This window comes from Nomia melanderi, chromosome 6, assembly GCF_051020985.1.
Source record: "Nomia melanderi isolate GNS246 chromosome 6, iyNomMela1, whole genome shotgun sequence".
In the NCBI taxonomy this organism is placed as follows: domain Eukaryota; kingdom Metazoa; phylum Arthropoda; class Insecta; order Hymenoptera; family Halictidae; genus Nomia; species Nomia melanderi.
In genome coordinates this window covers 282,157-307,727 of record NC_135004.1, presented here as the reverse complement: position 1 = coordinate 307,727, position 25,571 = coordinate 282,157, and the positions used below count along the sequence as shown (strand labels likewise).

Genomic DNA, 25,571 nt, shown 5'->3' with positions numbered 1-25,571 from the left:
GGCGGCTGGTGTAGGCACCGGAGACGTCAGATGCCAGCGACGAAGGAAGTGGCTTACATTAGTAGTGGCGGCAGTAGCGGCGGCGACGGTGGTGGTGGTCGGGTGCCGGTGGTGGTGGTAGCGAGCGCGCGGCACACTTCGCGCTTCTCTTTGTAAGTTCCTCACAGTATCACGCACCTCGGGTTCCTCTCGCAGGTGAAGCAAAACCGTTCTCCACTGTCCGACGCCGTGCGCACCGCCGCGCCGCGAGATTGTTTTCAGCGTTTCCCTTTTTTTCCTTTTCTTCCCCTTCCCTTCTTTTCTTTTCTCTTTCTTCTTCTTCTTCTTCTTCTTCTTCTTCTTCCTCTTCTCTTCGTTTTCTTCGTCTTCTTCTCTGCTTCCGCTTCTTCTTCTTCTTCTTCTTCTTCTTCTTCTTCGTCTCCACGCGTCGTACCGCGCCCGCGAAGGATCGAGCGATCCCGATGTGTTCAACCGCGAGAGACGGCCTCGGCCTTGCGACCGTTACCAGTGCGCCGTGCCATTGAGAAGGATCTCTCTCCGCAACCAAGGATCCAAGCACCGTACCGCCACGTGCTCCGCGTCTTCCGATACTTTTCTGTTTTGAGTTTTCCGTTCCTCGTTTTGGATTTTCGCGTCGCGATCGTTGCACCTCGCGGCTCATCGCGCGATTTTCTTTTTGTCTCCGGTGTTCCGTGACTGCGACCGTGTTCCGTGAATCAGGTAACTATTCTTCTCGGGATGAATGTCGTGTCGGTCGCTCTAAAGAGGCGCACATTCGTTGGAATGAACGTCTTTTTTGGATGAATGATGGGGAAAGAATCGGGAGTACGGTTTGATTCCGTGAAATTTACTGTTGTTTGAGAGGTTTTTCAACGGTCGTTGGAAGAACTGTGGGTTTAAGTACTTGTGAACGATTCGGGGCCATTTTTGCGTTGAATTTGGGTATTAATTGGACAAACTTATTTTCGTCTGGATGTACTGGAATTGTGCTCGTTTTTGTTTCGGTTTTAATAAAAGACCTTTGTGAAGTTGACTCTTTAGTGTATTGATCTTTCACCATTGTGCCATTATGGAAAATAATTTTGTAACCGAATTAGGAGAGAATCGTTGTTGTTCTCGATAAACAATTTGTGAATTGACTTGTTCTCGTTGTAATAAATCTTTGCTATAGTGTCAATTCGATACAGTGCGATGAATATACAAAAATATAGTTTCCATTGAGCATCATTTTGTTATTATTGAGTTATCTTACGTCCAAAGGTACAAAAATCCTTATTCTTACGTTTTCAATTGAAAAATTGACCATTTCTAGTATTTAACTTCCTTTGAAATTGATTTCTTACCGTTGTGCCAATTTCGCGTAAAGACAAATTAGACTGGATAAATGAAGAACGGACCAAGGTTAAATAATGGAACTGTAAATTAAAGAAACACTCGTTTAAATAACGAACAAAATAAATATTCGAAGGTGAGCACTTTATCAACTTGACGGGTCGTTTTTTTAAATGTCGAAAGGAGATACTGACTCACCTCTGCTTTCGGTAAATCATTTTTCGAATTTGCATTTCCATTTTCACGTGTACGTGTGCAAGGAAAAAAATTCAGAAATTTTGCTCGATGATGCTCGTTAAATATTGGAGCCCGATTCTCTTCGCTCCAGTCTCGATATTGAAGCGACCGAGAAAAGAGGGCACGGGCTAGTAATCGATCAATGATCTATTTGTCCGATTACTATACGAAAAAGTGTTCCATTTCAATAAGGTACCTATGTAATTACGTCGACGTGGTTCTTTTAGTCCAACAGACGGTGATGAAAAAAGGAATCTGTTCTAGAAGTGTAAAGTAGATCTCGAGTAGCGGACGAGTTTAAAAAATGTAGGAGAAAGTACACGGTCAAGTTGACACACGAAGAAAGCGGATTCGGATAGTACATTTTAATGCAACACACTGTCCGGAGCGTTTTTAACTTTATAAGGAACTCGTGACATAGATCTATTCGTTTGAATGAAATTTGATTTTCTCTCATTTGTTTAATATGTGCTGTTTTAATGAATAGAAATGTTAACGGCATAATCGGTTAGAAATGCTAAATTACATTGTATTTATATGTTACTTTCGTCATCTTTTTGGTTGTTTACGTAATTTATTTTCATGTACTATTGTATATCGAAAGTTTTCGTTAAAAGCTGTTTGGATCGATCGATATTTTGAATATTAGAGACGTGAAAATCTTTTATAGGAGGAATAGGATTTATAGATGCAATAATAATTAAAATTGGAAAGAGAATATAATCTAAAAAGATATATGCAGATAAAAATAGTACGATTAAAAAGGTTTCAGTGTGTTATCCTAATAAAATGCAGTGAATATATACAATTTCAATTTTTATGTTACGTAATAAGTACTTTACAAATCTTGCGAGAAGTGACAGGTTTCAAACACATAAAAAATGTCCAAAAATGGTAATGCCTGTTACATTTGTTTGCCAAAACACATAAAACGTAGAGCCTTTATTGTCACAATCACTAAAATAAATTTTCTTCACATTAACAAAGGAATTGTCAAATGGTTACAAAATGGTTGATTTCGAATCTCTTCTAAAATTGTTGAAAAGATACAAATGTTTTCTTTTTTAGAAATTATTAAATAAATTCATTTATTAATACGCGTATTAATATATATATATGATTCAAAACTTTACATACAAACTTTAATTATAAACCATTCAAAACAAATTGTTTAAATCTAATCTAACATTTCAAGTTAATTGAATCAGTGAATGTTTATAAAATGTCCATAACTCGTGTTTCCTTTTCAATTTTTCAAAATTAAACAGTAGGAACAGAATATAAACTTTTATGTGCTATTCAAAATTTTATATATACGTAATGTTAAATTTTTACGATTCTCGTAAATTCCCGATTAAAATTTTTATTCTAATCCGATTACTTGTTTGAATTATTATACATACTTAAATTGGAATCATATTTCTTTCATTATCTCGCGGATACTTCTTCAGAGATTTTCTAGAGGTGTGCGCTGATTGATCGGTGACTAAGTTTGTCCCAAGCCAGTAATTATAACCTAATTCTTTGCTGGCGACGTCTGATATTTTTAGGTATTCGTCGATTTCGTTTAATACACAATTAATGTTTTTTATTAGGTGATTTCGATCTTCAACAAAATAATATTCACAAACATTATACTCGCACTTTTTGTATACAACAATTTGCAATATATATTGATAGTTCATATTTCAACTAATACATACAGAACGCCACGAATAAAAGTAATTGACAGTTACTTTTACTGGAATTTCCTAACATAAATTACCAGTTTATGTTTGCGCTGTTATATTTGAGTCAAGAAGCATTTAAAATATGTTGAAAAATTATTTTCTCTTTTAATATTCGTACTCTTTATGTTTAATTAGTAAGATTATTATAACTACAATACTACATTTTTAACTACAACACGCAATAACGGTAGAAGGATTTAAACTGAATATATAAATTACGATGATAAAATTTACTTGTTGTTTCACTGATTTATATTTTAAATCGTCGTGAGTAGAGAAAAATGATGCTACATTCTATGAACAGGGACTATTAGCGAAAAAGTACCGTGAACAGTTCAACTTTCCTATCTCAAGAGGAATATACTGTTCTCCAGTATATACTTTATTTCAGTGTAATTTCAATGTTTTGTTTTACCGTACACTCAATTAGATTACGTTTCAAAGAATATCTTAACCCATTACGGGCGAGGATTTTTAAAGTATTCGAAACCTTCAACATAGAAAGACGAATTATACGTTAAACTATTAATATTAAAGAAAAAAATTATTTAAGTAATGAAAATGTACGTTTGCAACTTCATATTTTAAATATTTAAACAATGCGACGGCAAACAATAAATTTTTAGAAGTGTCAAAAAAAATTACGTAAATCATCGTAATTTTAAAAAATACGATTGTACATATAACAGAAAATGTCCCGTTTTTTATTGCAAAAACGTCAGCATACATGCACTTATAGTTGCCTCATTAGTTAATACAAAAAGCCTTTTTTTTCTGGAAGGCAGAGAACGTGTCTAAGCGAGGCGCTCATAATATTGGCGTGAACACTATCGTTCGTAATAATATAATAATTTTTTAACTATTTCAAATATTAACGCAATAATTTTATAACTATTCTTTTATGCAAAACGCATGTCAAATATAGATTCAAATTGAAATAGATTTGATCTGAATTGTAAATATCTAACGGTGTATTTGTGATTTTATGATTTTATTTATTATTTCATCTCCTCTCATGAAAAATGAATATTATCAGTGATATTAACTGTTTTGAATAATTCCTTAACAGATTCGACATGAAAGTTGTACATGTACGCGACTTAAGAAATTGCAATGAAATAAGGGTATCGGAGAAATTTAATAAAAATATCACTTTATATTTAAACTACTTAATAAAAGAATTCTTTCATTCGAGCTTTTTTAATCAGTTTATATACACAGACAATTTTGTACAATTTCACATGATCTCATAATATGTAAACTACTCCTTCATCCAGTTTGCAGACAGAATTCTGTAACTTATAGATGATTTTGAATTTCACTTCTTCTAATGAGTTTTAACTGATCGTATTTGAAACAAGAGAATGGTAGCCTTGAAAAGTGTCATGTAAAGGAAGTTGTCATGCCTTTGTAGAAGCAAAGCGTATATTTTTTATCTCTAGCTCGCGATCAGATAAGTCATTGTTCATAATGCCAACGAAGATTTCTATTGCTGTTGCGAGGTTCGTATTAATTACTAGAGGTGTATCTTTGTTTTACGTATTACGTACACCATTTGCACATATTCAACGTTACAGTCATTTCTTTATGGTAATTTAATAAACTATTTGCTACTTTTGCAGTGAAACATGTTATAAATTACATAACATAAATTATAGGCATAGAGAACATAAAATCAAAAGTGATTTAGAATATCTGTGTGACTGTATAATACGTTGTACTTGACTAATCCTCTGATTAAGGAAATCCTGCGAAAAAGGAATTTGTAAAAAGAAATATTAGATCGATTTAGAAATGAATTCAATTACAAGCGACGAAAATTCGAGCTTACCTACAGACTGCTTTACAAGAGCAGAAGTGAAACAGACTTGTATTCATATTATGAAGAATATTATCAAGTGAAAAATAAAATGAAAATTAAAATTGAATACTTCATGTATTACTTTGTATATTTATAGTTAAAATTCATGTGGCTCATAGCTACGAAAGTAGAAAATTTATAAACGAACAGAGTTTATAATAATATGTAACAGTAGTATAATATAATATTATATTATTATTATATATAAAATATTACTTTGTATTACTATACTATATAAGTTTCTTAGAAGTTTAACTTTAAAATAAAAAATAAAAATGAATAAATCATTTGTGCATTAAGTATGAAAACTATATACATACGTTTAATAAAAGTTTCTCGCGTAAAACGATTCTATATACTGTCCCAAATAGAATAACAGATACTTTTATAACATCGTAAACGTGATCCAATAATCTTTAAACTGAGCTCAAAAGCTCAAAAGTCACCAACGAAAGTTATAAGATTTAGTTTATTTTCGAAGGAGAAAATAAAATATTTTCACGAGACGCGAGGGACCTCAACGCCAACGATCGCTTAACGTTTCCCTCATCGTAACGCAGTCGTTTTATGACTGCAATTGTGTTAGCATGCTTCTCTGTTATACTTGCAATTCATAAATTATTGTACTACAAAAATGATATACTGAAGAATAATATTCCGTTACTTATTTTTCGAAAAGCCCATACCAGGAAAAGAACATTCTTAAATTTCTCATGGATTAATCCTTCAATTAAGAGGTTAAGGAAGACATTGGAAGATATTTATGCATCAATCTGCTAGTACGACTAAAACAAAAAATTGTACATTACATTAAATGTGTTTCAAATTAAATTGAATTAAAATTAAATGCAATTTAACGTAATATATAACTTATATTTATATAGCGTTTTGTGATATCCTACAGAATCATTCTACATGAAAACATAAGTTGATAATATGAAAAAACCTGTTTCATTCGGTTTGGAAATCTAGCGTGAATATTTGTCGAGTGCACGTGTACTTTGCAAACTCCTGACAATAAAATTGACAGAGAGTTACTATGTATATATGTGAAAGTAAATAAAAAATATAGAATAAAACGTTTTCATTTAAAATCGGAATTTTAAAAAAATCAATATCAACATGTTCTGGCAAAAGTTAATTGTGTGCATTTAGATATACTCGACGAATGTTTAAATTGAGTTCTCTGGAAAACGAAAGGATTTTGTTCTACATGTTTGGTTTTTTTTTCATGTAGAACAACTTCCTGCCTATTGTACCATTCGTATTCACTCGAGTCCAACCAGTGCACGTGTACTCCACAAATGTTCAATCTTCATTCCCTCGGCAATATACTTCAAGTGGAAAAAGCTTATTTTAGATTTTCTACTTGTTTTTTCATACAAAGCCGCAGTGACAGTAACGGTCTGAATCATTTTTCTTTACAATATGTTATTTATCTGTAAACTGCGGATTTTTATACATTTCAATGAAGTTTCGATGAAATTCGAGAGTAGAGAATTGCTCCAAGTGCACACATCTGGAAACCAGACGACACGACAAAATATATAAATTATTCAATATTTAATGCTTTTTAAAACAATTGTTGGGAAAAGTAATTTTCTATCGTAATTCTATTTTTCAAATTATACTCTGAAAAGTTTTAATCTATATAAATCTTCTAATCTTCGGCCTAATTGCGATTTAATGGACCGTATTAATTTTAATGTTCGCAGCAAGGAAATATTAATTCCTCAAATATCTATGTATTAATTAAATACCTTCATTTCTGGATTTTGTTTAATTATATTAATTGTTTTGTTTGTTTACAGAATGTTTCGTTTAGTTCTCTTCTTCGCCTCCATTGCCGGAGCTTTCTACGAGGCTACAGCAGCTTCGCAACACATCAACAAAGATCTCGCCAACCACTACAATGCACGGTTCCACGCTTACGAGGAACCGTACAGTATTGACTTCACATATCATAATTACGAGCAAATGAGTCGTTTTCTACGAGCGACGTCGCTCCGTTTTCAAAACTTAACTGCCTTATACTCCATAGGAAAATCTGTGAAAGGTACGCGTCTGAAAATGCCATTTTATTAAATTGGCCACAATGTCTTTTAGTACTTCTCTTCACTGATATGATGGTATTATAATAAACATGATATTAATGTAACGTTTCAATAAAATGCAACTTAATATTATTATAATACTATTGCAAAGCCATTGTAATATTTTTGTATGTCACTATAATATTATTACAGTATTTTTAATATTGTGATAAACATTATAAATAAATACACCGAGCAATGACGAAGATAAAGTTGATTAAATTGAATAAGACCGATTGAATAATATAAAAGTTACCATTAAATTTGTTGAAACAAAGTAAGAAGACTTTTTGGCCAATTCAGTGTTTATATTTAAGGATACCTGAAACCTAAGTTTCCTTATTAGTATTCAGTGTATATCATCAACATCCAAAGTCAGTTTTATCGAATGAAGTATCGGGAACACATATTGAATATGAACCAGTTGGTTAAGTTAATAATGAATAAATGAATAAATGCATAAATGAATAATAATTGAGAAATAATTACAATAAAAATTCGTAATCTTGACGATACTTTTAAGAATAATAAGAATAGAGAACTTAACAAAGGAAATTGGAACTACTTTTCCTTATACCTAAAAGAGAATTGTGACTGGACTTTAACTCTATTGCGCACCTCCTTTGTTTCTTTGTTCCATTTATTTTATTCTACTTTTCTTCTTAATCTTTGACTCATTATTATCTTGTATATTATTCATATTCTCGGTTCCTTCTTGTTTTCATATTTTGCATTAATTTTTATATTTGCCTTCCCTCCTTTTCGTTTTGCTCCGTACAATCTTGATCTTGCAAAAGAACCCATTGTTATTACTGTTGTCATGATTGTTATTCTTGTTCTGTCATCTGCAAAATGTTAATATTTTGAAAACACCATTTTAGTAGTCTTAAAATGTAAACTGAATATAAGTACCAGTAACTAGTTAGGTAAGGCTATAAGAACAGCATATTTATACTATCGATGTCAATATAAATACTTATATGAAATATTTTATTTCAAATATTTATATTAAAATAATAGATATTAAATATTAAATATTAAATATTAAATATTAAATATTAAATATTTGTGTTTATATAACATTAACTGGCTGGTTATTGGTGTATATACGTTACGCACGAAAATCGAACAGCGAAAAGGCAATTTGAAAAATTCCATGTTACAGGTCGCGACTTATGGGTGATGGTTGTTTCTTCCTCACCATACGAACATATGATTGGCAAACCTGATGTGAAGTACGTAGCTAATATACATGGGAATGAAGCCGTGGGTCGTGAGTTAATGTTGCATCTGATTCATGTAAGTAGTCATCTGATACACTTTGTACCGCCATTGACCCCGAGTTTATATTCGTACTCAAGGGAAATACTATTAACTTAATCGTCGATTTCTGAGAAATTTATTCGATGCGTTTGTCGAAATGTTTCACATAGGGGTAAACGTTTAACATGCGCGATATATTAACGCATTAATAACCGAGGACATCTAAAGGCGTCTTTAGATATCGATGCAAGTAAAAGAAACTGTAGCTGCCACTATATAATCTGCCACACTCTGAACAAATATTCCAATGAATTAGTAAAAAATACACAAAATTTTCAGAAGAATATATTTTAAGTGCAGGTAACCTCCGTATAACACGGTTGTTATGTTCCTAAAAAATGCCGTGTTATACAAAACAAAGAACTAGTGCAACAGGAGTTGCGTTCCAAAAAGTAAAAAAACACAAATGCCACTTCTAAAAAAATGGTTTAATAATACGCATCCGAAAATTTGTAATCTATATAGAATGTAGTAAAAAGAAAACACAAAGATTTAAAATGTGCTTAATACTCCACGAACAAAATAGTATTTCAAATCGTAACAAACTTCAGAGCTCTGCAGGCAAATCTGATACGACATACACGTTCAAATGAAACATTTCCAATGAGATGGCTTGCGCATTTAAGAGCTCTTACTTCGTTCCATGTTTTATCTCATTTCGGATTTTACTCTTAGAAACTTTAAGCGCTGTACGGGGATTTCTCTAACTCTCAATCCGTGTTCTAGAATGCAGTTTTTTTCCTAATTCTCAAACTGTGTTAGAGTGATTACCTGCACTGTATAAGTGTTTTAATATTGACACCAATTGTTACCACATTCGCGACCGACAAATTTTTTCGCTTTTCTAATAATCATTACGTTAAAACTGCGACAAAAACTAGGAGATTTTTTTTGCAATATTAGTCTTATAACTATCTTGTTTGAAATAAAGAATTTTCCGTTAAAAAGTCGAAAACAGCGGAGCAATAAAATATTTTGAAAGTTATTATATTTGGAAAGACGTGAGTTCACGTTAACGGTCGCGAATGTGTAAGGGATAAATTTATACGGTCATTAACACGCTGACTACCATAACGGTCACTGATGGTCGGAGCTTCCAAATTACAAGAAAATAGTTATAACTTGTATGATAACTAATGTCGAATGAAAATGTAGCGTAAATAACTAGATAACAAAATAACGTAAAAATTGTCATTCAAAACAATTAATAGTCCTTGCTTTGTATCTTTGATATAAAAAGCTTATGTTCACTGTGCCAATCAACGTGTTAAAGTATTAATTGGGACAAAGCACGTCTTCTCAGAAGGAATTCTTGCTGCTTTGCATGGTGCACGATGTCAAACACCTTTCGTTCATTTGAAAGTCATTAATGCGAGAATTATTCTGGTGCTCCCTATAAATACCATATTCTGCCCGTAAAACCTTTATAATGTATTCGGTCGAAAGATAGAGCAGACGTTCTATCGAATGATAATATAGATCCACGACTTATGTACTAATGACGATACATCCAGATCTTTTTACGTCACTCCTCGATATTCTGTTCTGTTTCATGAATGAATTATTGCTACCAAGTGACACGCGAGTCGTTACCTTCGTTACTTGTCATACGTACAGATATCAGAGTCGAGATAAAAATTATTTAGTACGATATGATTAATTATGTACTGAGAGATACATCTCATTGTAGAAACCAACAAATGTGTGCGACATTCTTAAGAAGGTCTTATGTAACTTTTTAGTGCTTTAGTCAAAGCAAGAAATTATTTAATATAATATGATTAATTATATAATAAAAGATACATTTCATTGTGAAAAAGAACAAGAGGGTAATAAGACCCTTAAGAAGCTGTTATACGTTTTTCAGCGCAAATTTTGGAAGTTCTATTTAAATATTTGACTAAACGTGTATACTTGAATCTTATAAATCTTTCTATTTATTGTTGATATAAAGTCCTTTAAACCTTCATAATTATGTAAATTATATAAAATCACTTTAACGTTAGATTTTTTTTAGTAACATGGAGATTGAAGAAGTGTAAGGATAAGGGTCAATGTTATAATTTTGATATATTATTTTAAAAATAAAATGTTCTAATAAAATAATAAAATATATTATATATAATATGTTTTAATTATTTAACTTCGCTAAAATGTTACTGTACATTATTTACTAATGCAAATAATGAGTTAAACAAATAGACAAATAAATTGCTTGTTTAGAATAAAAATACAATACTTATTGTTGTCACTATTTTATTACTCAAAATCTAAGTGTCCGTTATCCATTGTAATTAGGAAGCTAGAAAGTGTTGCAAGGCATGAAAACAAAGTTTAACATAACTGCACGCAAAAGTGTAGCCATGCGGAACTGCACTGTAATTACAAATTTTTCGTAATTAATTCACAGAATTGAACTGATACCATTTTTTGGAGAAAGACAAAACACAAATTATTATGAATAACATTGTATATTCGTACAAGTCTTCCGTTTATATTTTTCACAGAATAATAACCAATATAATAATATAATCATGTAATATTTTAATATTTTAATATTTTAATATTTTAATGTTTTAATATTTTAATATTTTAATATTTTAATATTTTAATATTTTAATATTTTAATATTTTAATATTTTAATATTTTAATATTTTAATATTTTAATATTTTAATATTTTAATATTTTAATCTTTTGCACTCGAATATCATCAATACAACATTTTATTAACTGGCATTTTTTAATTATTCATTAATTTCTGTTTCTTTCATACTGTAAGATAATCGTGAAATACAAAAACCAAAACAGAAAATCTTTTACGTATTAATTCCTATAAAACTTCATATCAGTATAATGACTTTTATTTCAAATCAACTTTGCACAGTAAGTGCTTCCGTAGTGTTAAATAAGCTTCCGGGCGCAAAGCGTTAATGTAATCTATATATTAATCTATTAATATGGTGTAATTAATTCTTTTTTATATTTCCAGTATTTCGTAACCAATTATGGATCGGATCCGTACGTTACGTGGCTTCTAGACAACACTAGAATACATATTCTTCCATCGATGAATCCTGACGGATTCGAAGTGTCAAAAGAGGGATACTGCGAAGGCGGACAGGGAAGGTAAGATTCTAATCCTCAACTTTCGATCAAAATTGCTATAATGGATGCTTCGTGTAATGTATACTTCAAGTTCGTTGACACTTACCACCGTGTAATTTAGAGTAACAAGTTTTACTTTCTGATCATAATCTGTTGTGTATGTAAAAAGACATGATTACAGTGCAGCTCTCACGCCTTGAGGAACGTCCATTAAGTTAAACAATCATCATCACAGGGAAAAGGGAAAGACGTCCACTCGCGATGATCGGTTCCGTAGCACTAAGACTACCGAGCAATTAGAGTATTACTTATTAAAGTATATCCAATAAACAATTCAATAAAAATTAGAACAATAAGTTTCATGAGGTTCGAAGGGTCTTCTAGCCTTGTATCTGTACAAATGCACAAATTTAATTTTAAATCTCTCGCAGGAACGTCCTTCATAATTTAACCAGTTAACTGCGTTCGACGAGTATACACATCATCTTGAAACGCAAAATGGTGCTAATTTTTTCAACGATCAACTATTTATTTTTTCAGATGAATATGTAGTTCTTCTTCGTTTAACTTTAGTTTTTCATTAGAACATATTATAGATGCATTTGCACTGCGTTTGACGAGAACACATTTCATTTTTTCATTGTGTCGCGCAGCACGAGAAATTTTTCGAACTAAATTCCACAGTAAACAGGTTAATAGCGTGGAAAGTGAGACGACCTTGTGACGGAGAGTTATTGAAAGATCATAATAATGTTTTCCAATGTTTTAAGGGGAGGCCAATAAAAGATTACACTCAGCTAACAAATACCTTTGGCGCACCACTGTACCCACCTTTGTTTTGAGTCTTTGTCTATCAGAAAAATAGTATACCAAATTATTTTTATCAATAATTTTAAAGAATTTAATAAAATTATTTTATATTCGAGAATTTGATTTTGTTGCGCACAAAATGGGAGATTTTTTAAACTAGATTCCACAATTATCCGATTATACCATATACTTGTGAAATAAAAATTATATAATAATTTTAGTGGTAGTCGTAGCAACTGTTACGTATACACGGACTTAGACGACAAATAACCCGAGTACTGCGTGTTTCGTGGAATTTGACTATTTCGACCGGCAGCGATTCGTCTTGAATAGTGGACAAGAATGTCTCTAATCCCAAAGGGTCGTACAGCTTGTACATGTACCTAAAACAACTGGTACTTACTGTGGCTGTCGACATTATTCCCCAAAACTACCTGCGATAATGGTTCTTGACATGTTGATGACTCGAGTATATTGATTACTGGCTTTACGGGGGTAATTACCAGCGATGAGTCTGCCGTCAATAAAACGATTAACCCTAATCGTACCACGTGTTTTTATAACGAATCATACCACGAGGTGACTCTCAGTCACTTATGAGAATAAAAGAAATGATTAAAATGTTATTGTTTCTGTTGTAGGGCCCAAATTTTAAGCCCAAAAATCTCTTGGAAATGCAACGTGAAATAATCAAAAAATTTAAGTAAGTTCAAATGTGACTCAAAGTCACATCGTGGTCTGATTAGGGTTAAAGGATTCCCCGTTCGAGAGTTCTCGCGTCTTAATAGCAACGAGGATGCCTCATTCTGTTTCATTTGCGTTCTTCGTTTACCCGACTAAGTAATGAGAAAAGTAAATCGAAAGAGAGACATCAATGTTTCTTTAACTATGGAACCGATCATCGTGAGTGGACATTTTCCGCTTATTCCTCTGCATTTCTGACTTGGCAAACGTACGAGAACTGTACTGTATTATTGATTGGGAGATCATTTGATGGCGAAACTGAGGAATGCGGGTCTCATTGGTTAGCTTTCACCTTTTCTCATCTCGTTTTCGATACTAATTTGCTATTAGTTAATACGGTTACACGTAACCAATCAAAATCATAAAGAAAATCCTTGGCAAGAGACTCTTCTTGCCCTTGTACCGTCTCGCTAGATATCAAGTGATCTCCCAATAGTACAGTACCATCCGTTGCAGCGAACCTGGCACTCGTGACGTTATAGGGGCAGGAACGGTAGCTCTGTAAGTCGGATTATCCTTTCCTTCCGATTTCGAGAAATCCCCAAGGTAAAGCTGTCGATGTACTGTTGATTTTGATAATTTTGAAATATGTTGTTGAGGACATGATTTCGAACAACTTTCTTCTTTATGTGTTGCTCGCGGAAAGTTTTAATTTCCGAGATATTCACGAAAAGCTTTTGTTACTATAGTATTCTCGCGATTACCCGAAAATCGAGACTGCAACCGGGCACTAATCGTGCAGTGGTGTCGAGTCCTCTGTTTGTCCCTTGTGGAAAAGGATGACGCGAATGGAAGAACAAGATATCTGAACTTAGGAATGATCAAAAGAAACAGATGAATGAGGGAATATTAATGCAATGTTAAACTTTTCTATTTTTCACTTTTATTGGCTAAAACTTTTATCAAATGAATTGCGAGGTTGTGCGAGTCCGATTTCCAGTACATACTGGATAACATTCGGTCCCAAATTGAGAAACAGAATACCATCATGAGGGAAGAAAAAAGTCGTTCAAAATCATGTCCTTGATAACGTATATAAAAATCATCAAGATCGGTGCTGGCGCAGTCATCGACAACTTTATCATCCCCAATTTAGGCTCTCGACGTCAGACTGTGCAAAGAAGTAGGAGCACCGTATTTACAATACAAACGTTATTCTCATTTCTACAAGAAACTGGTGGTGTGCAGAATTATAAATAACATGTTAATTGTTATATGTAATATTTTGTGACATTACATAGAGCAATGTAAGTGGTTTTCTAAAGCGTAAGAAATAAAGAAACTGAGAGTACGCTGATTCTTCATAATTTAGTTCGTTAATTATTCAGACGAGAGTGTCAGGTTCTCTGCAATGGACGGTACCTACTTTGTCTATAGGGTGTCCCATGTATGATACTCGGTCACTAGAAGTATTTCCATTATATTTAACCTTAATCGGACCACGATGTGACTTTGAGTCACATTTGAACTTTTTACTTAAATTTTTTTATTATGTCACGTTGCATTTCCAAGTGTTTTTTGGGCTTTTAAAATTTGGGCCCTATAAACAAAAACAATAACATTTTAATCATTTCTTTTATTCTCATAAGTGACTGAGAGTCACGTCGTGGTAGGATTTGTTATAAAAACACGTGGGACGATTAGGGTTAATGGAACCAGAAAAATGTTTGAAATATTATTTACACATTTTGAAGAACGGAGACTTCATAATTATTAAAATTGTTATTTAAAATTACGCTTTTGGTTTCCTTCTCAAGGCTTTTGCTTTCTTTCATTGGAAATTTATTGTTATATTTATTTTTATAATTTAGAGAAATTACTTTCGCCACATGTGAAATGAATTGAAATGTTTCATTGTTTGAATGTATTTGAAACTATTGTTCTTTTATAGATACAACGCCCGTGGTTTCGATTTGAACCGCAACTTCCCTGACTACTTTAAGCAAAACAAAATAAAAAGTCAACCGGAAACCGAAGCTGTTAAGGAATGGGTGTCGAAAATTCAATTTGTTCTATCTGGAAGCTTACACGGTGGTGCCTTAGTTGCCAGTTACCCGTTTGACAATACGCCGAATTCGCGTAAGTTTGTTTATATACACAATAATTATCAATTTCCTTCTTTTTGCTCTGGAAAAGTTGTCTTCTTATTATTCTAATAAAACACAGTTTAGTTTTCTGTTTTAAAACTAGAATAGAATATACACAAATTTATATTTGCAAAATTCGTATATACAAAATACAATTTTATTTAAAAGATATATACAAATTTAAATGTATATTATTTGATAAAATCTAGAGACTAACGGTGTTTAAAACGATCATGAGTACTATAAAAAGGGAAATGTTTCTATTTATGATTCTAATAAGAACATAGAAGTAATATTTGAATATTCATGTGAGAATGAATTAAGTTGGAAAGGAATATATTATATTATACTTGAGAATTTGTCCGTGAAGTTATTGCTTGCTGAGATTTTAATGGCGTCTTCGAGTTTCTCATTCAAAATGTCTTTTAAATGATATTTATTTGTGAATTAAATTTTATTCTGTGAAAGTTTTGTTGTCAATTATAAATCACAAGGAAGTTCACATTTGTTACAGTATGAAATGATTACTATATAATTAGTCGTTTCAACATTTAAGGACATAACAATGAGTAGTTTCTTTAATTTAAAACATAGATAATACCTATAAAGAAAGAATGGTATAAATAAAACATGGAATTAGTAGCTGCTTTCCCTGCTCAGATATTAATTCAAGTGTCAGAACGTAGGAAATCTCTGTGGAGATTTATGTAATTGTCGACATACGAGCGCAAGCATTAAGATACGATTAGAGAGACACCGTCGCGTTTTAAAAATTGAAAGATCCATTTAAAATCTTTAAGCGTAACAATCTCATCAATAATTCAAATTCTTGGCGCACAAGATATTACAGTTACAATAGTGCGATTATTTTTATGCTTTTTTAATCATTTAAGGGACAATTCCATTTTAGTCAAACACACTCTTCACTTACGTCGAGTCGAGTTACTTTGAAAGCAAATATTTGAAAACAGTTTATTTGAAGAAAGTATCGGTTGCCCCTGTAATTGTAAAAACAAATTATGTTACGTAACTTACACGATTAAAAGCAATCTCATCCTATTGTGTAACTTTTCATGCTGTCAGGAATATGCCGGTCAGCTCCATCGTGTGCAGGTATATGGTGTATTTGTTAACTGATTCATCTATCGAAAACCTTTACATTTGTTGCCAATTAATTTCTCTCAGGCTTCAATTAGAAACGAAATTTAATTACTCTTCACGTATTAAACCAATGCTTCTGCGTTATTATATCATTCTCATTATTGCCATTTTAATAAATAACATAAGCGAAAATTGAATCGAAGGTTCACATGTTTATTTGGTATTCATGATTATCGGTATTTACAATATCTTTACAATATCTTAATGCTTCAAAATATTACTGAATTCTTGCGTATTTCAATACCAGTGAGTAACCCACTATCTTCTGACAAGTTTAACAATTGTTTTGTAAAAGATAAAAAAAGTATGTGCTGTTCATTTAGTACTACCTGCATCAATTTGGTATTGGCTTATTCTGTAGTACATCATTTTTAGCAAACGAAAAAATAGGAATAGGTATATATTGAAGTTGAACTGTATTGGACATGCAATTAAGAAATTAGTGGATTACACATTAGTATATCTAATAGGTAGTTAGACATTGTTTATTTTAACATTTTTACACAAATTGAAACTCTCAAGAAACGTCATTTCGTTAGGTGTATCAATAAAATCAATTCCATGTGCTATCACCAAACTTGCGATATTTGCAAAATTTGAATGCAAGAAAAATTGAAACGCTACAAACTATTTTCTAAAGTAAAAACAAATGTTTCGGAATGAAATAATTAAAAAGAGCCCCTTTTTCATTTAGCAAGCTCCCCGAGAAGATTTATTGGATACCAATTGATCAGTTACTCTCATACTATTTAATTAAAAACAAAACAAAGCTAATATTTGTCATGTTTCGAAAATAAAAATTAATATTCGTTTTGAAGAATACAGTTTAAAATATTGCGTTTAACGCTTTAAAGGTGTAATTTAAATTTGAAATAATTGCGTAATTATTCATTCGCGTAATTATTTAACCCCTTGAGTGTCATTTATAATTGCTAAAATTCTTTTGAAAGTTGCCATGCTGTTTTACCGAGAAATGCTTAGCTTACGAAAAATATCTATAAAAATTTTACTATTTATATCAATGTGCTAAAACGTGTACAAGGAATAGTAAAAAATTATTTTATTACAACAATTGTTTTGGGGAAATAAATTCTCTTTCCTTTAATATCGCTATTGATATAATATTTATAGCAAAATACAAACGAAATGACAATTATGCAATGAAACACAAATAAAAATGTAGAAAATGCGAGAAAATGCCATGAATTACGTACATATTTGAAAAAATAATGAAACCTATAAGGTTCAAGAAAATGAAGACAAACAGCCACCTTGCTAGAGAGATGTGTACATCAATAGATAATCAACATTGAAAAACACTTTATAAGCAAAACTAAAATTCAAAATCATAATACAATAATAAAAAATATTTACATTAACATTTGTGGTTATCGACACATCTTGGGTGCAGCCCTTTGTCACATCTCACACATACATACTGTTCTCGACCTTATTTTTCTTCCCGGTGTTGAGCACTCCTTACACATTGAATAAAAATGAGAAAACGTTGTATCATAATGTACAATCAGAGGTACAAATAAAGAGAAAACAGCAGAAAATATGAAAAATACTATTGGTGATTACATTTATCACTATAAAAATCGAGTCGCTGAGAGCGACGCTGGCACTCTAAGGGTTAACCGTTTCAATTAAATAAATTCCAAATTATTTCCATTGACATACAAAATTTTACGAAAAAAACGGTAGGTTACTTATTGTTACACCTGATGTATTAAATACACGGTGTCCCATTCTAATGTATAAATGCAATTATTCCTGGAGCTATTCGTTATTTAAAAAATATCTGAAATGCGATTCTTTCGGTTTTAATAGGCTTCCAACATAGATAGGTTACCATTTTTTTTAATAAAAAATGACGCATCAATTAACGTAAAAAATGATTATGCTTGAAAAAATAATACACCCTACTCACGTCCACATAGAAACGAATTTAACATCTTGTTGAATTAACACCAGTGACGAGTAGGAGAAATTGTGATAAAATGAGACGCTTTTTTTCATCGTAGTAACAAAGTATCTGGAGCAATAAACACATGAAATCTTTTTGGGAAGTCTTAAATAGACATTTGACTACAAGAAAATAAGAGATTTTTTAATAAAAATATTTAGTTACGAAGGAAAGTACAATTTTTTAAAGCTACTGACTTCGGCTTCGCAAAAATGATAGGGTAAAACGAGGCATTCATGTAGAATCATATAAAAATACAAAACCTTTATTTCTACTAAATCAAAATTGTTAACTGCATACAATTTAATTGTTAGCTGATATGAACAAATTATAAATATACACGGTTTTATGAACAAAAATCACAAATAAATGCGTCATCTTCTGTTTCTGCACTGGTGCAATCTATTGTATTTGGTCAGTTTTTATCTCATCTTCGATTCTAATTTGCTATACATCAATACAATTACTCGTAACCAATTAAAACTATAACCAAGTTTTAGAAAAATTAAATAGGGATAAAGAAATAACTTAAGTGTCAATAATACAACTTAAGAAACGTAGAATTTAGTACTGTAGTTATCTTACACAATTGTTTAATCGAAAGCTAAAAAAAATTCTTCAAACATCTATGTAACATCAAAACTGTTTCACTGAATATCTTTCTAATGCGTTTAATCGAAAAATAATTCGTATACTGCTCTGCAGTTGATCTCAAACTATGTACATATATTGAGGACTTACAAGAACCATGTTATGCGACATCAACTCGATATCAAGTCTTTATCTATGAAAAAAATTATTGTCCCGTTTTACCTGACCGGTCCGTTTTACCCTACTTTCCTCTATACTTTTGTTTATTGGTCCGAGTTGTTTTTCAGTCGAATTTCATTGCATTTACATTTCCGTTAATTTATGCCGGAAAGCAATGTATATATGTTTATAAGAGTGCTCTCGATTATATTCATTGGTTTAACCCCTTTAGATCCAGCACACATTATAACGTACACTGTTTTCCTACTTCAATATCTGCAAAATATTAAAATTGTGATAGGCAATCATAGATACACCTTTGCTTTGAGTCTATTTCTATCAGAAAAGTAGTATACTACCGTTACATTTCATTCGAAATAATGTCATTACTGATGGTGCATTGAATGACGGTCCATTGTTGTTGAATACGTAAACATAATTTTATACAAAAATCTGGTCTGAAGAGTTTACTTTCAAGTTAAATCGTTTAAATCATTTTAACATATTATAGAGTAATTCCAAGTGAAATGGCCCCACCTCATTTACTTTGTTAAATCTCTAATATTTTCAATCGTTTCTACTGATATATTGAACCTTATTAGATATTACTGACATTTTCGATGTAACAGTTCCTGTAAAACATGTGGGCCATCCCCCCCTACCGTATGTGAAAACATATATGTATTAAAGTTGAAAGATGTTCTCTATAAACAAATTCACCAGCCAGCAAGATGTTAAAACAGAAAAAAACAGCCCTTTTGAAACAGGCCAAATTTCATTCGAGACATCGTTTAGATAACGAATAATTCCAAAGACAATTGCATTCGTAGATTAAAATGAGACACCCTGTATAAATTCTGACTTTCATATTGCACTTCTCATTGATTTAGAGTACTCCGTGCTTTGCAGTCGAGTCTTTCATAAGCGTTAAGAGAATTCTCAAGAATGGAATCCGATGCAAGTACTATACAGGCAATGCAGTGTTTCAGAGTTATACTTCGGCGCCAAGCATTTCGCCGGACGACGATGTGTTTCAACACTTATCGTTAGTGTATTCCCGTAACCATGGGTCTATGTACCAAGGGCTTCCCTGCTCGCCGTCTCAACCAGGATTTAAGAACGGCATCACCAATGGCGCGCAATGGTACCCGCTCACTGGTGGAATGCAGGATTTCAACTACGTCTGGAATGGATGCATGGAAATCACGTTAGAGCTCTCGTGCTGCAAATATCCACCAGCTTCCGATTTGCAATTCTATTGGGATGAGAATCGCGCGGTAAGTTTCGAGCGCGGGACCTTTTCTGTGGAAACAAACGTAACGTTTTTCTTTCTCATTTCAATCGGTGTCTAGGGGAAGGGCCTATGTTACTATGTTTCATGAATTTTACAGGATGGAAAAATAAATTACTGTTTAGTGTAGTGACTGGACAGATTACTGGTGTAACAGGCTAACGTATGTTCTTCTGCCAAATTGAAAGATAAAAATCGTAATTTTATAATTGACAAGTAATTTATTATTACAATAATATAGTATTATTATGGTAATTTATTGTTTTTGACTGCAGTATTGTATACTACTATTGTTAAAAGTATTATTATTAAAAGTAATCTATTACTTTTTAAAATCACAGAAATACAAGGCAAGTCTCTTCCTTCCTTTGCTATTAGGCAATAAAGTTTTGTGCAAAATGGGTACATTATTAGTGAACTGCGAATTTTTATGCAAATCCAATTTTATTAGGACATAGTTAGAAGAATAGAATGTATATAATTATGGAAAATAGTTTTCTCCACAAATATTATAAAAACCACTCTTTTTCGGATATTTTGTTTCGTACTTTTGAATTTTCCATAAATACATCAAAATCCGCAGTGTAATTATTCCGCTATGTTGACTGAAATTTATAACATACGCGATTATTCTATACAGTCGTCAATGTTCACTTTTCTTCTATGCATAATTTCTGACACCTGGAATAATACTTGAGAAACAAAACTTTCCAGAAATATTCTTTACATCACATTTTGTCTTTTTTGAATAAGCCCTACTTCTGGGCATCCATTAATTTTTCTTGTTCATTATTGCCTTTTGTGTTTACTATCATCCATAAATTGTAATATTCAGACACTTGATCAAATTTGATTAACATCGTTATTTATTATTATTCTCGTACATATAAATACATTTTAAACACAGTGTATTGTGTGTTGTATGTGGTTTGAAAATAACTTTTTATCTGTTGCATGCCCATAAATTATATCCTTTCAAATAAAAATAATTTAATCTCTTCTTTCTTCTATGCGAGGTACAATGTATTTCATGTTTCGTATAAAATTTACAATAGAATTTTGCTTTCCATAGGCCCTTATGAAATTCTTGGCAGAGGCCCATAGAGGAGTGCGTGGATTTGTAATTGACGAGAATGGAAATCCAATCGAAAGAGCGTCTATTAAAGTGAAGTTGCGAGATGTTAGCTTCCTTACTACGAAATACGGTGAATTTTGGAGAATCTTGTTGCCGGGGGTGTATAAACTCGAGGTAATGCATCAACGCTTTGTTTTCAGTTTCGATTGCGATTTAATCTTATATAACTTTATATAATTAAATATTTTTCCTGTTGTTTGTACTTGAAGTACTTTTATACTATACCGGCGCATATGAAATTGCCTATCACTGATTTTAAAGATTTTGGCACAACAACAATAAACAAATTATAAATATATAAATAATAAATAATTATATAGTAGTTCAATAATCTTCTATTTCACATTATCAATTATATTTCTGATTATAAAAGAAATGGCATGTTCATGTCATTAAATTCAACCATTCTTGGAAACATAAATTTATAGAGACTTACAGCTTATATTCTAAAAATTCCTAAATAAATTTGCAAACGAAAATATTTAAACCGTACACAGTATTTTCCAGGCATTAATTTATATCAGACAAATGTGTACTATCTATAGAAAGTAATAATACGTATTTGATCGAATAAAATCTTAAAAAGTAAATAATTTTTACGCTCAAACTTTCCAGTTTTAAATGGCTATTTCATATGCACGAGAACCAATACCATTCTTGTTAAATAAAACTAACAATTAAAAAAATAATTAAATAAATAAAAGTCACCTAAGCAAACAAACCAGTGTTAATATTTCGTTTCTCCAAATTATTTTAGAGATTGACAATTTTGAACTTCTTTCAGGTATACGCAAACGGATATCTTCCCCGGGATGTAGAATTCAGAGTAGTAGAACAACACCCAACGTCTTTCAACGTAACGTTATACAGGGCGAATGTAAGTACAATGTAAAACTTGCATTCTCCGTGTTTCAAAAATATATCATTTTTTAGCTTTTCGAATGCTGCATGTTTTAAATAACATTTAGTGATTCACTATTCTTAAAATTTGTAATTATCCTTAAATAAATAAAATTACTTTTCGTATATTAACCGATATACGGAAAATAACATCTACTTAGAATGTGTTTTCATTAATAACAGAGATACCCAAACGAGGAAGAAAATGGGTCTAACTTCTACACTGGTAACAGAGATAATATTCACCGTGACCACGTGATACATTTCCGACCACATCCGGGAACTAACACGGCTTCCGATACGAACAGCGGAATTTTCTCGTCCCTCAGCAACGGATTTAATTCCTTCGTCAGTAATTGGTTTGGGTGATTTTAATTACGAATTACTGATCTAAGGCTGGGTCAAGTAAATCATTGCCGTTCGATGTAAACACCGCACTTGCAATTGTGATCGTACGAGAATTGAGTCGAGGATTTTTGAAAATGAACTATTATATTGAAAACGAATATTTCAGCAAGTCGTTGAAAATATTTGAATATTGCAATATCACAATATTACAATACTTAAATATTTTATTAATTATTATGATTACTTATTGTCCTTTCTTGTTATAGTTTTTTAATATATGCATAACGTTTAGCGAAGTTTACAAGTTTTTCAGAATATTGACCAGAAAACAGACGTAGAAAACTGTTCGAGCAACAGTTCACATATTTTGTAGATACTTTGTTATAGCATAAACGGAAGTGTTTTTATTGTTTGTCTTATGTAAAATAAATTATTTAGAATTATTTATTAATTATTTAAAAGCATGTAATTAATATTATTTTATTGTTTTTATATTATTTTAAATATAATTTAATCAGTAAATGTATTAATTATTCTTATTTTTGTCATTCCACGTTGTATGAAAAAAGGTATTCGAAGTTGTGTTAAAATGTTTTGGATTCCGAGCTTATTTGAAGTTATTTGAGAAAGTTGAAGAAAGTAGTGCACATACACTGCAAAAATTTTAAATCGTTTTTTTTTTCACATAACGGTTGAAATTATTTCAAATGACTTCTATTTTCTTTTAAAATTAGATACAAACAGTATAAAATGTTTTTTTTTCTAATAAAGATTATATATCCGATGCTTCCTTCAGCTTTTTAATTAAAGATATTACATCATCAAAGTATAAGTCATAAATATTTAAGACATAAATGAAATGAATGAATAATTGTAAAAAAATGTTGTTTTAATTTTAATTATAATTAATTATATTTTCTATTTATTACGATTTAATACCATTTTGTTATTTAATTAATAATTTTATTTCATCTTTTTATTATCCTGTTTTACATCATTTCAATGAAATTGTGAAACTGATTGTTTCCAATTGTTCATTTGTCTATTCTGAAACACTAAAGTACACAAATAAGCAGTTTCTAAAAAAAGTGTTCAAGGTAGGGGATAAAATTTCCATTTTTGACGAAAATAATAATTCCCATTATATTTTTCATCTTAATGATCTTTAAAGATCGCAGTACAATATTTTAAAGATTGAGAAATCATTCGTAAAGTTTTATAAAGAAATGTAAGTAATCTTCATTGCTTTTAAATTATTCTTATTATATTCATTCACCATTAATTTCAAAATCCGGTTATAACTGATATATCAAATTTATAGGGTCTCCTATATACTGTTGTGAATTGAAAGCAAACGAACGAAATAGTGTTCATTAACGTCATTATTGATGATATTATATTTTTTACATTCAATAAACGTATTGCGTTGATAAATTCACAAGATAAATTTCGATAAATTAGAAGAAAATTCAGTACGAGAATATAACAATAGAATTAATATTAGAGTTGCTGTATTGAATAGTTAATACAAAATTTATACTGAATGAAATTATTATATCTATTGAATTATGAAATCACAGCATATTTTTGTAGATCGTCTAGTGCGCAGAAGGTAAATACTAGATAAATTATGAAATAATTCTATATATATATATATATATATATATATACATACATATATATAGGAACACAGGGTGCATTTAAGAAACGAGTGTATTTACAACAGTGGAAATAGTACACCAATTAATAAGGACCACACACAATATTTAACGCGATGTTTTCTCGAATTTTATTTTTGAACTGAGGGACTTTAATAAAAGTGCATTCATTTCGATTTAGTTCTTTCATAAAAATAGTAACTCTCACAATATGAATTTTCTTAAGCCTCAAAGAAATAACGGAATGAAATAATATAATTAAAGTGTAAAAAGATATAGATATTTGTTACAGTTAAATATTTTAGTTACTCTCATATATTAATTTTATTCTTGAATTCTATACATTTCATGCAACAGTATAAGTACTATTATTAAATATTTCAAATAGAAAGGTCTGCATGTGTTCAATCTAATTCTTCAATATTAATGCAGAATAATAATTGTCCTAGGAAACATTAATTACCCAGATAGAATGTCTTATTTCTGTGTTACTGAAAAAATATTGTTTATTACTTATAGGAAAAAGAATATTTACAAAGAATTTTTTTTATATATGTATAAATCTATGGTAAACTATTTTGTTAGATTTATTTTTAAAAAAAGGCTTTAATTCGTTTGCAAGTTTTATGATATTTTTATATAATTTATAGTTGCTCTTAGGCATTGATAAGAAACTGAGGAACATATCTTTCCAACAGAACCAAAATGGTTTTCTTTGCACTTCTGCGTAGTGTGAAAGTTGATGATAAATTAATGTATTTATTGTTGAAGTATTTTACTACATACGTGAGATATATAATTAGGAAGTTAATTTAGAAATGTTAAAAATTAAGCAATTTAGGTAGCCTCTGTAATACTATATCGCATAAATGAGAAGCACTGCCCTTATTCAATTACAAAGGCGACAGTAGTAGTAATAGCAATAATTAATGACAATGTAATGCCAATGCCTACATAATTATTTCAGATATGATATTACATCTCTTATTTTGTATAACACAAATTTATGAAATACAAATATGTTGAGAAATTGTA

General features: G+C 31.0%; 1 protein-coding gene across 4 annotated transcripts; it reads left to right on the top strand.

Annotated features, from left to right (window-relative positions):
- LOC116432339 (carboxypeptidase D) lies at positions 1-25,571 on the top strand. Of its 4 annotated transcripts, none has more exons than XM_031989032.2 (9): positions 1-152; positions 6,972-7,216; positions 8,419-8,552; positions 11,568-11,704; positions 15,129-15,316; positions 20,186-20,481; positions 21,568-21,744; positions 22,415-22,507; positions 22,714-25,571. In XM_031989032.2, exons 1-9 carry the CDS (start codon positions 31-33, stop codon positions 22,897-22,899), a joined length of 1,578 nt encoding a protein of 525 aa, XP_031844892.2. In that variant the 5' UTR covers positions 1-30; the 3' UTR covers positions 22,900-25,571. The 4 variants fall into 4 exon arrangements, with proteins under 4 accessions (XP_031844892.2, XP_031844895.2, XP_031844894.2 ...); XM_031989035.2 differs by lacking the exon at positions 1-152 and adding an exon at positions 153-195; XM_031989034.2 differs by lacking the exon at positions 1-152 and adding an exon at positions 159-720.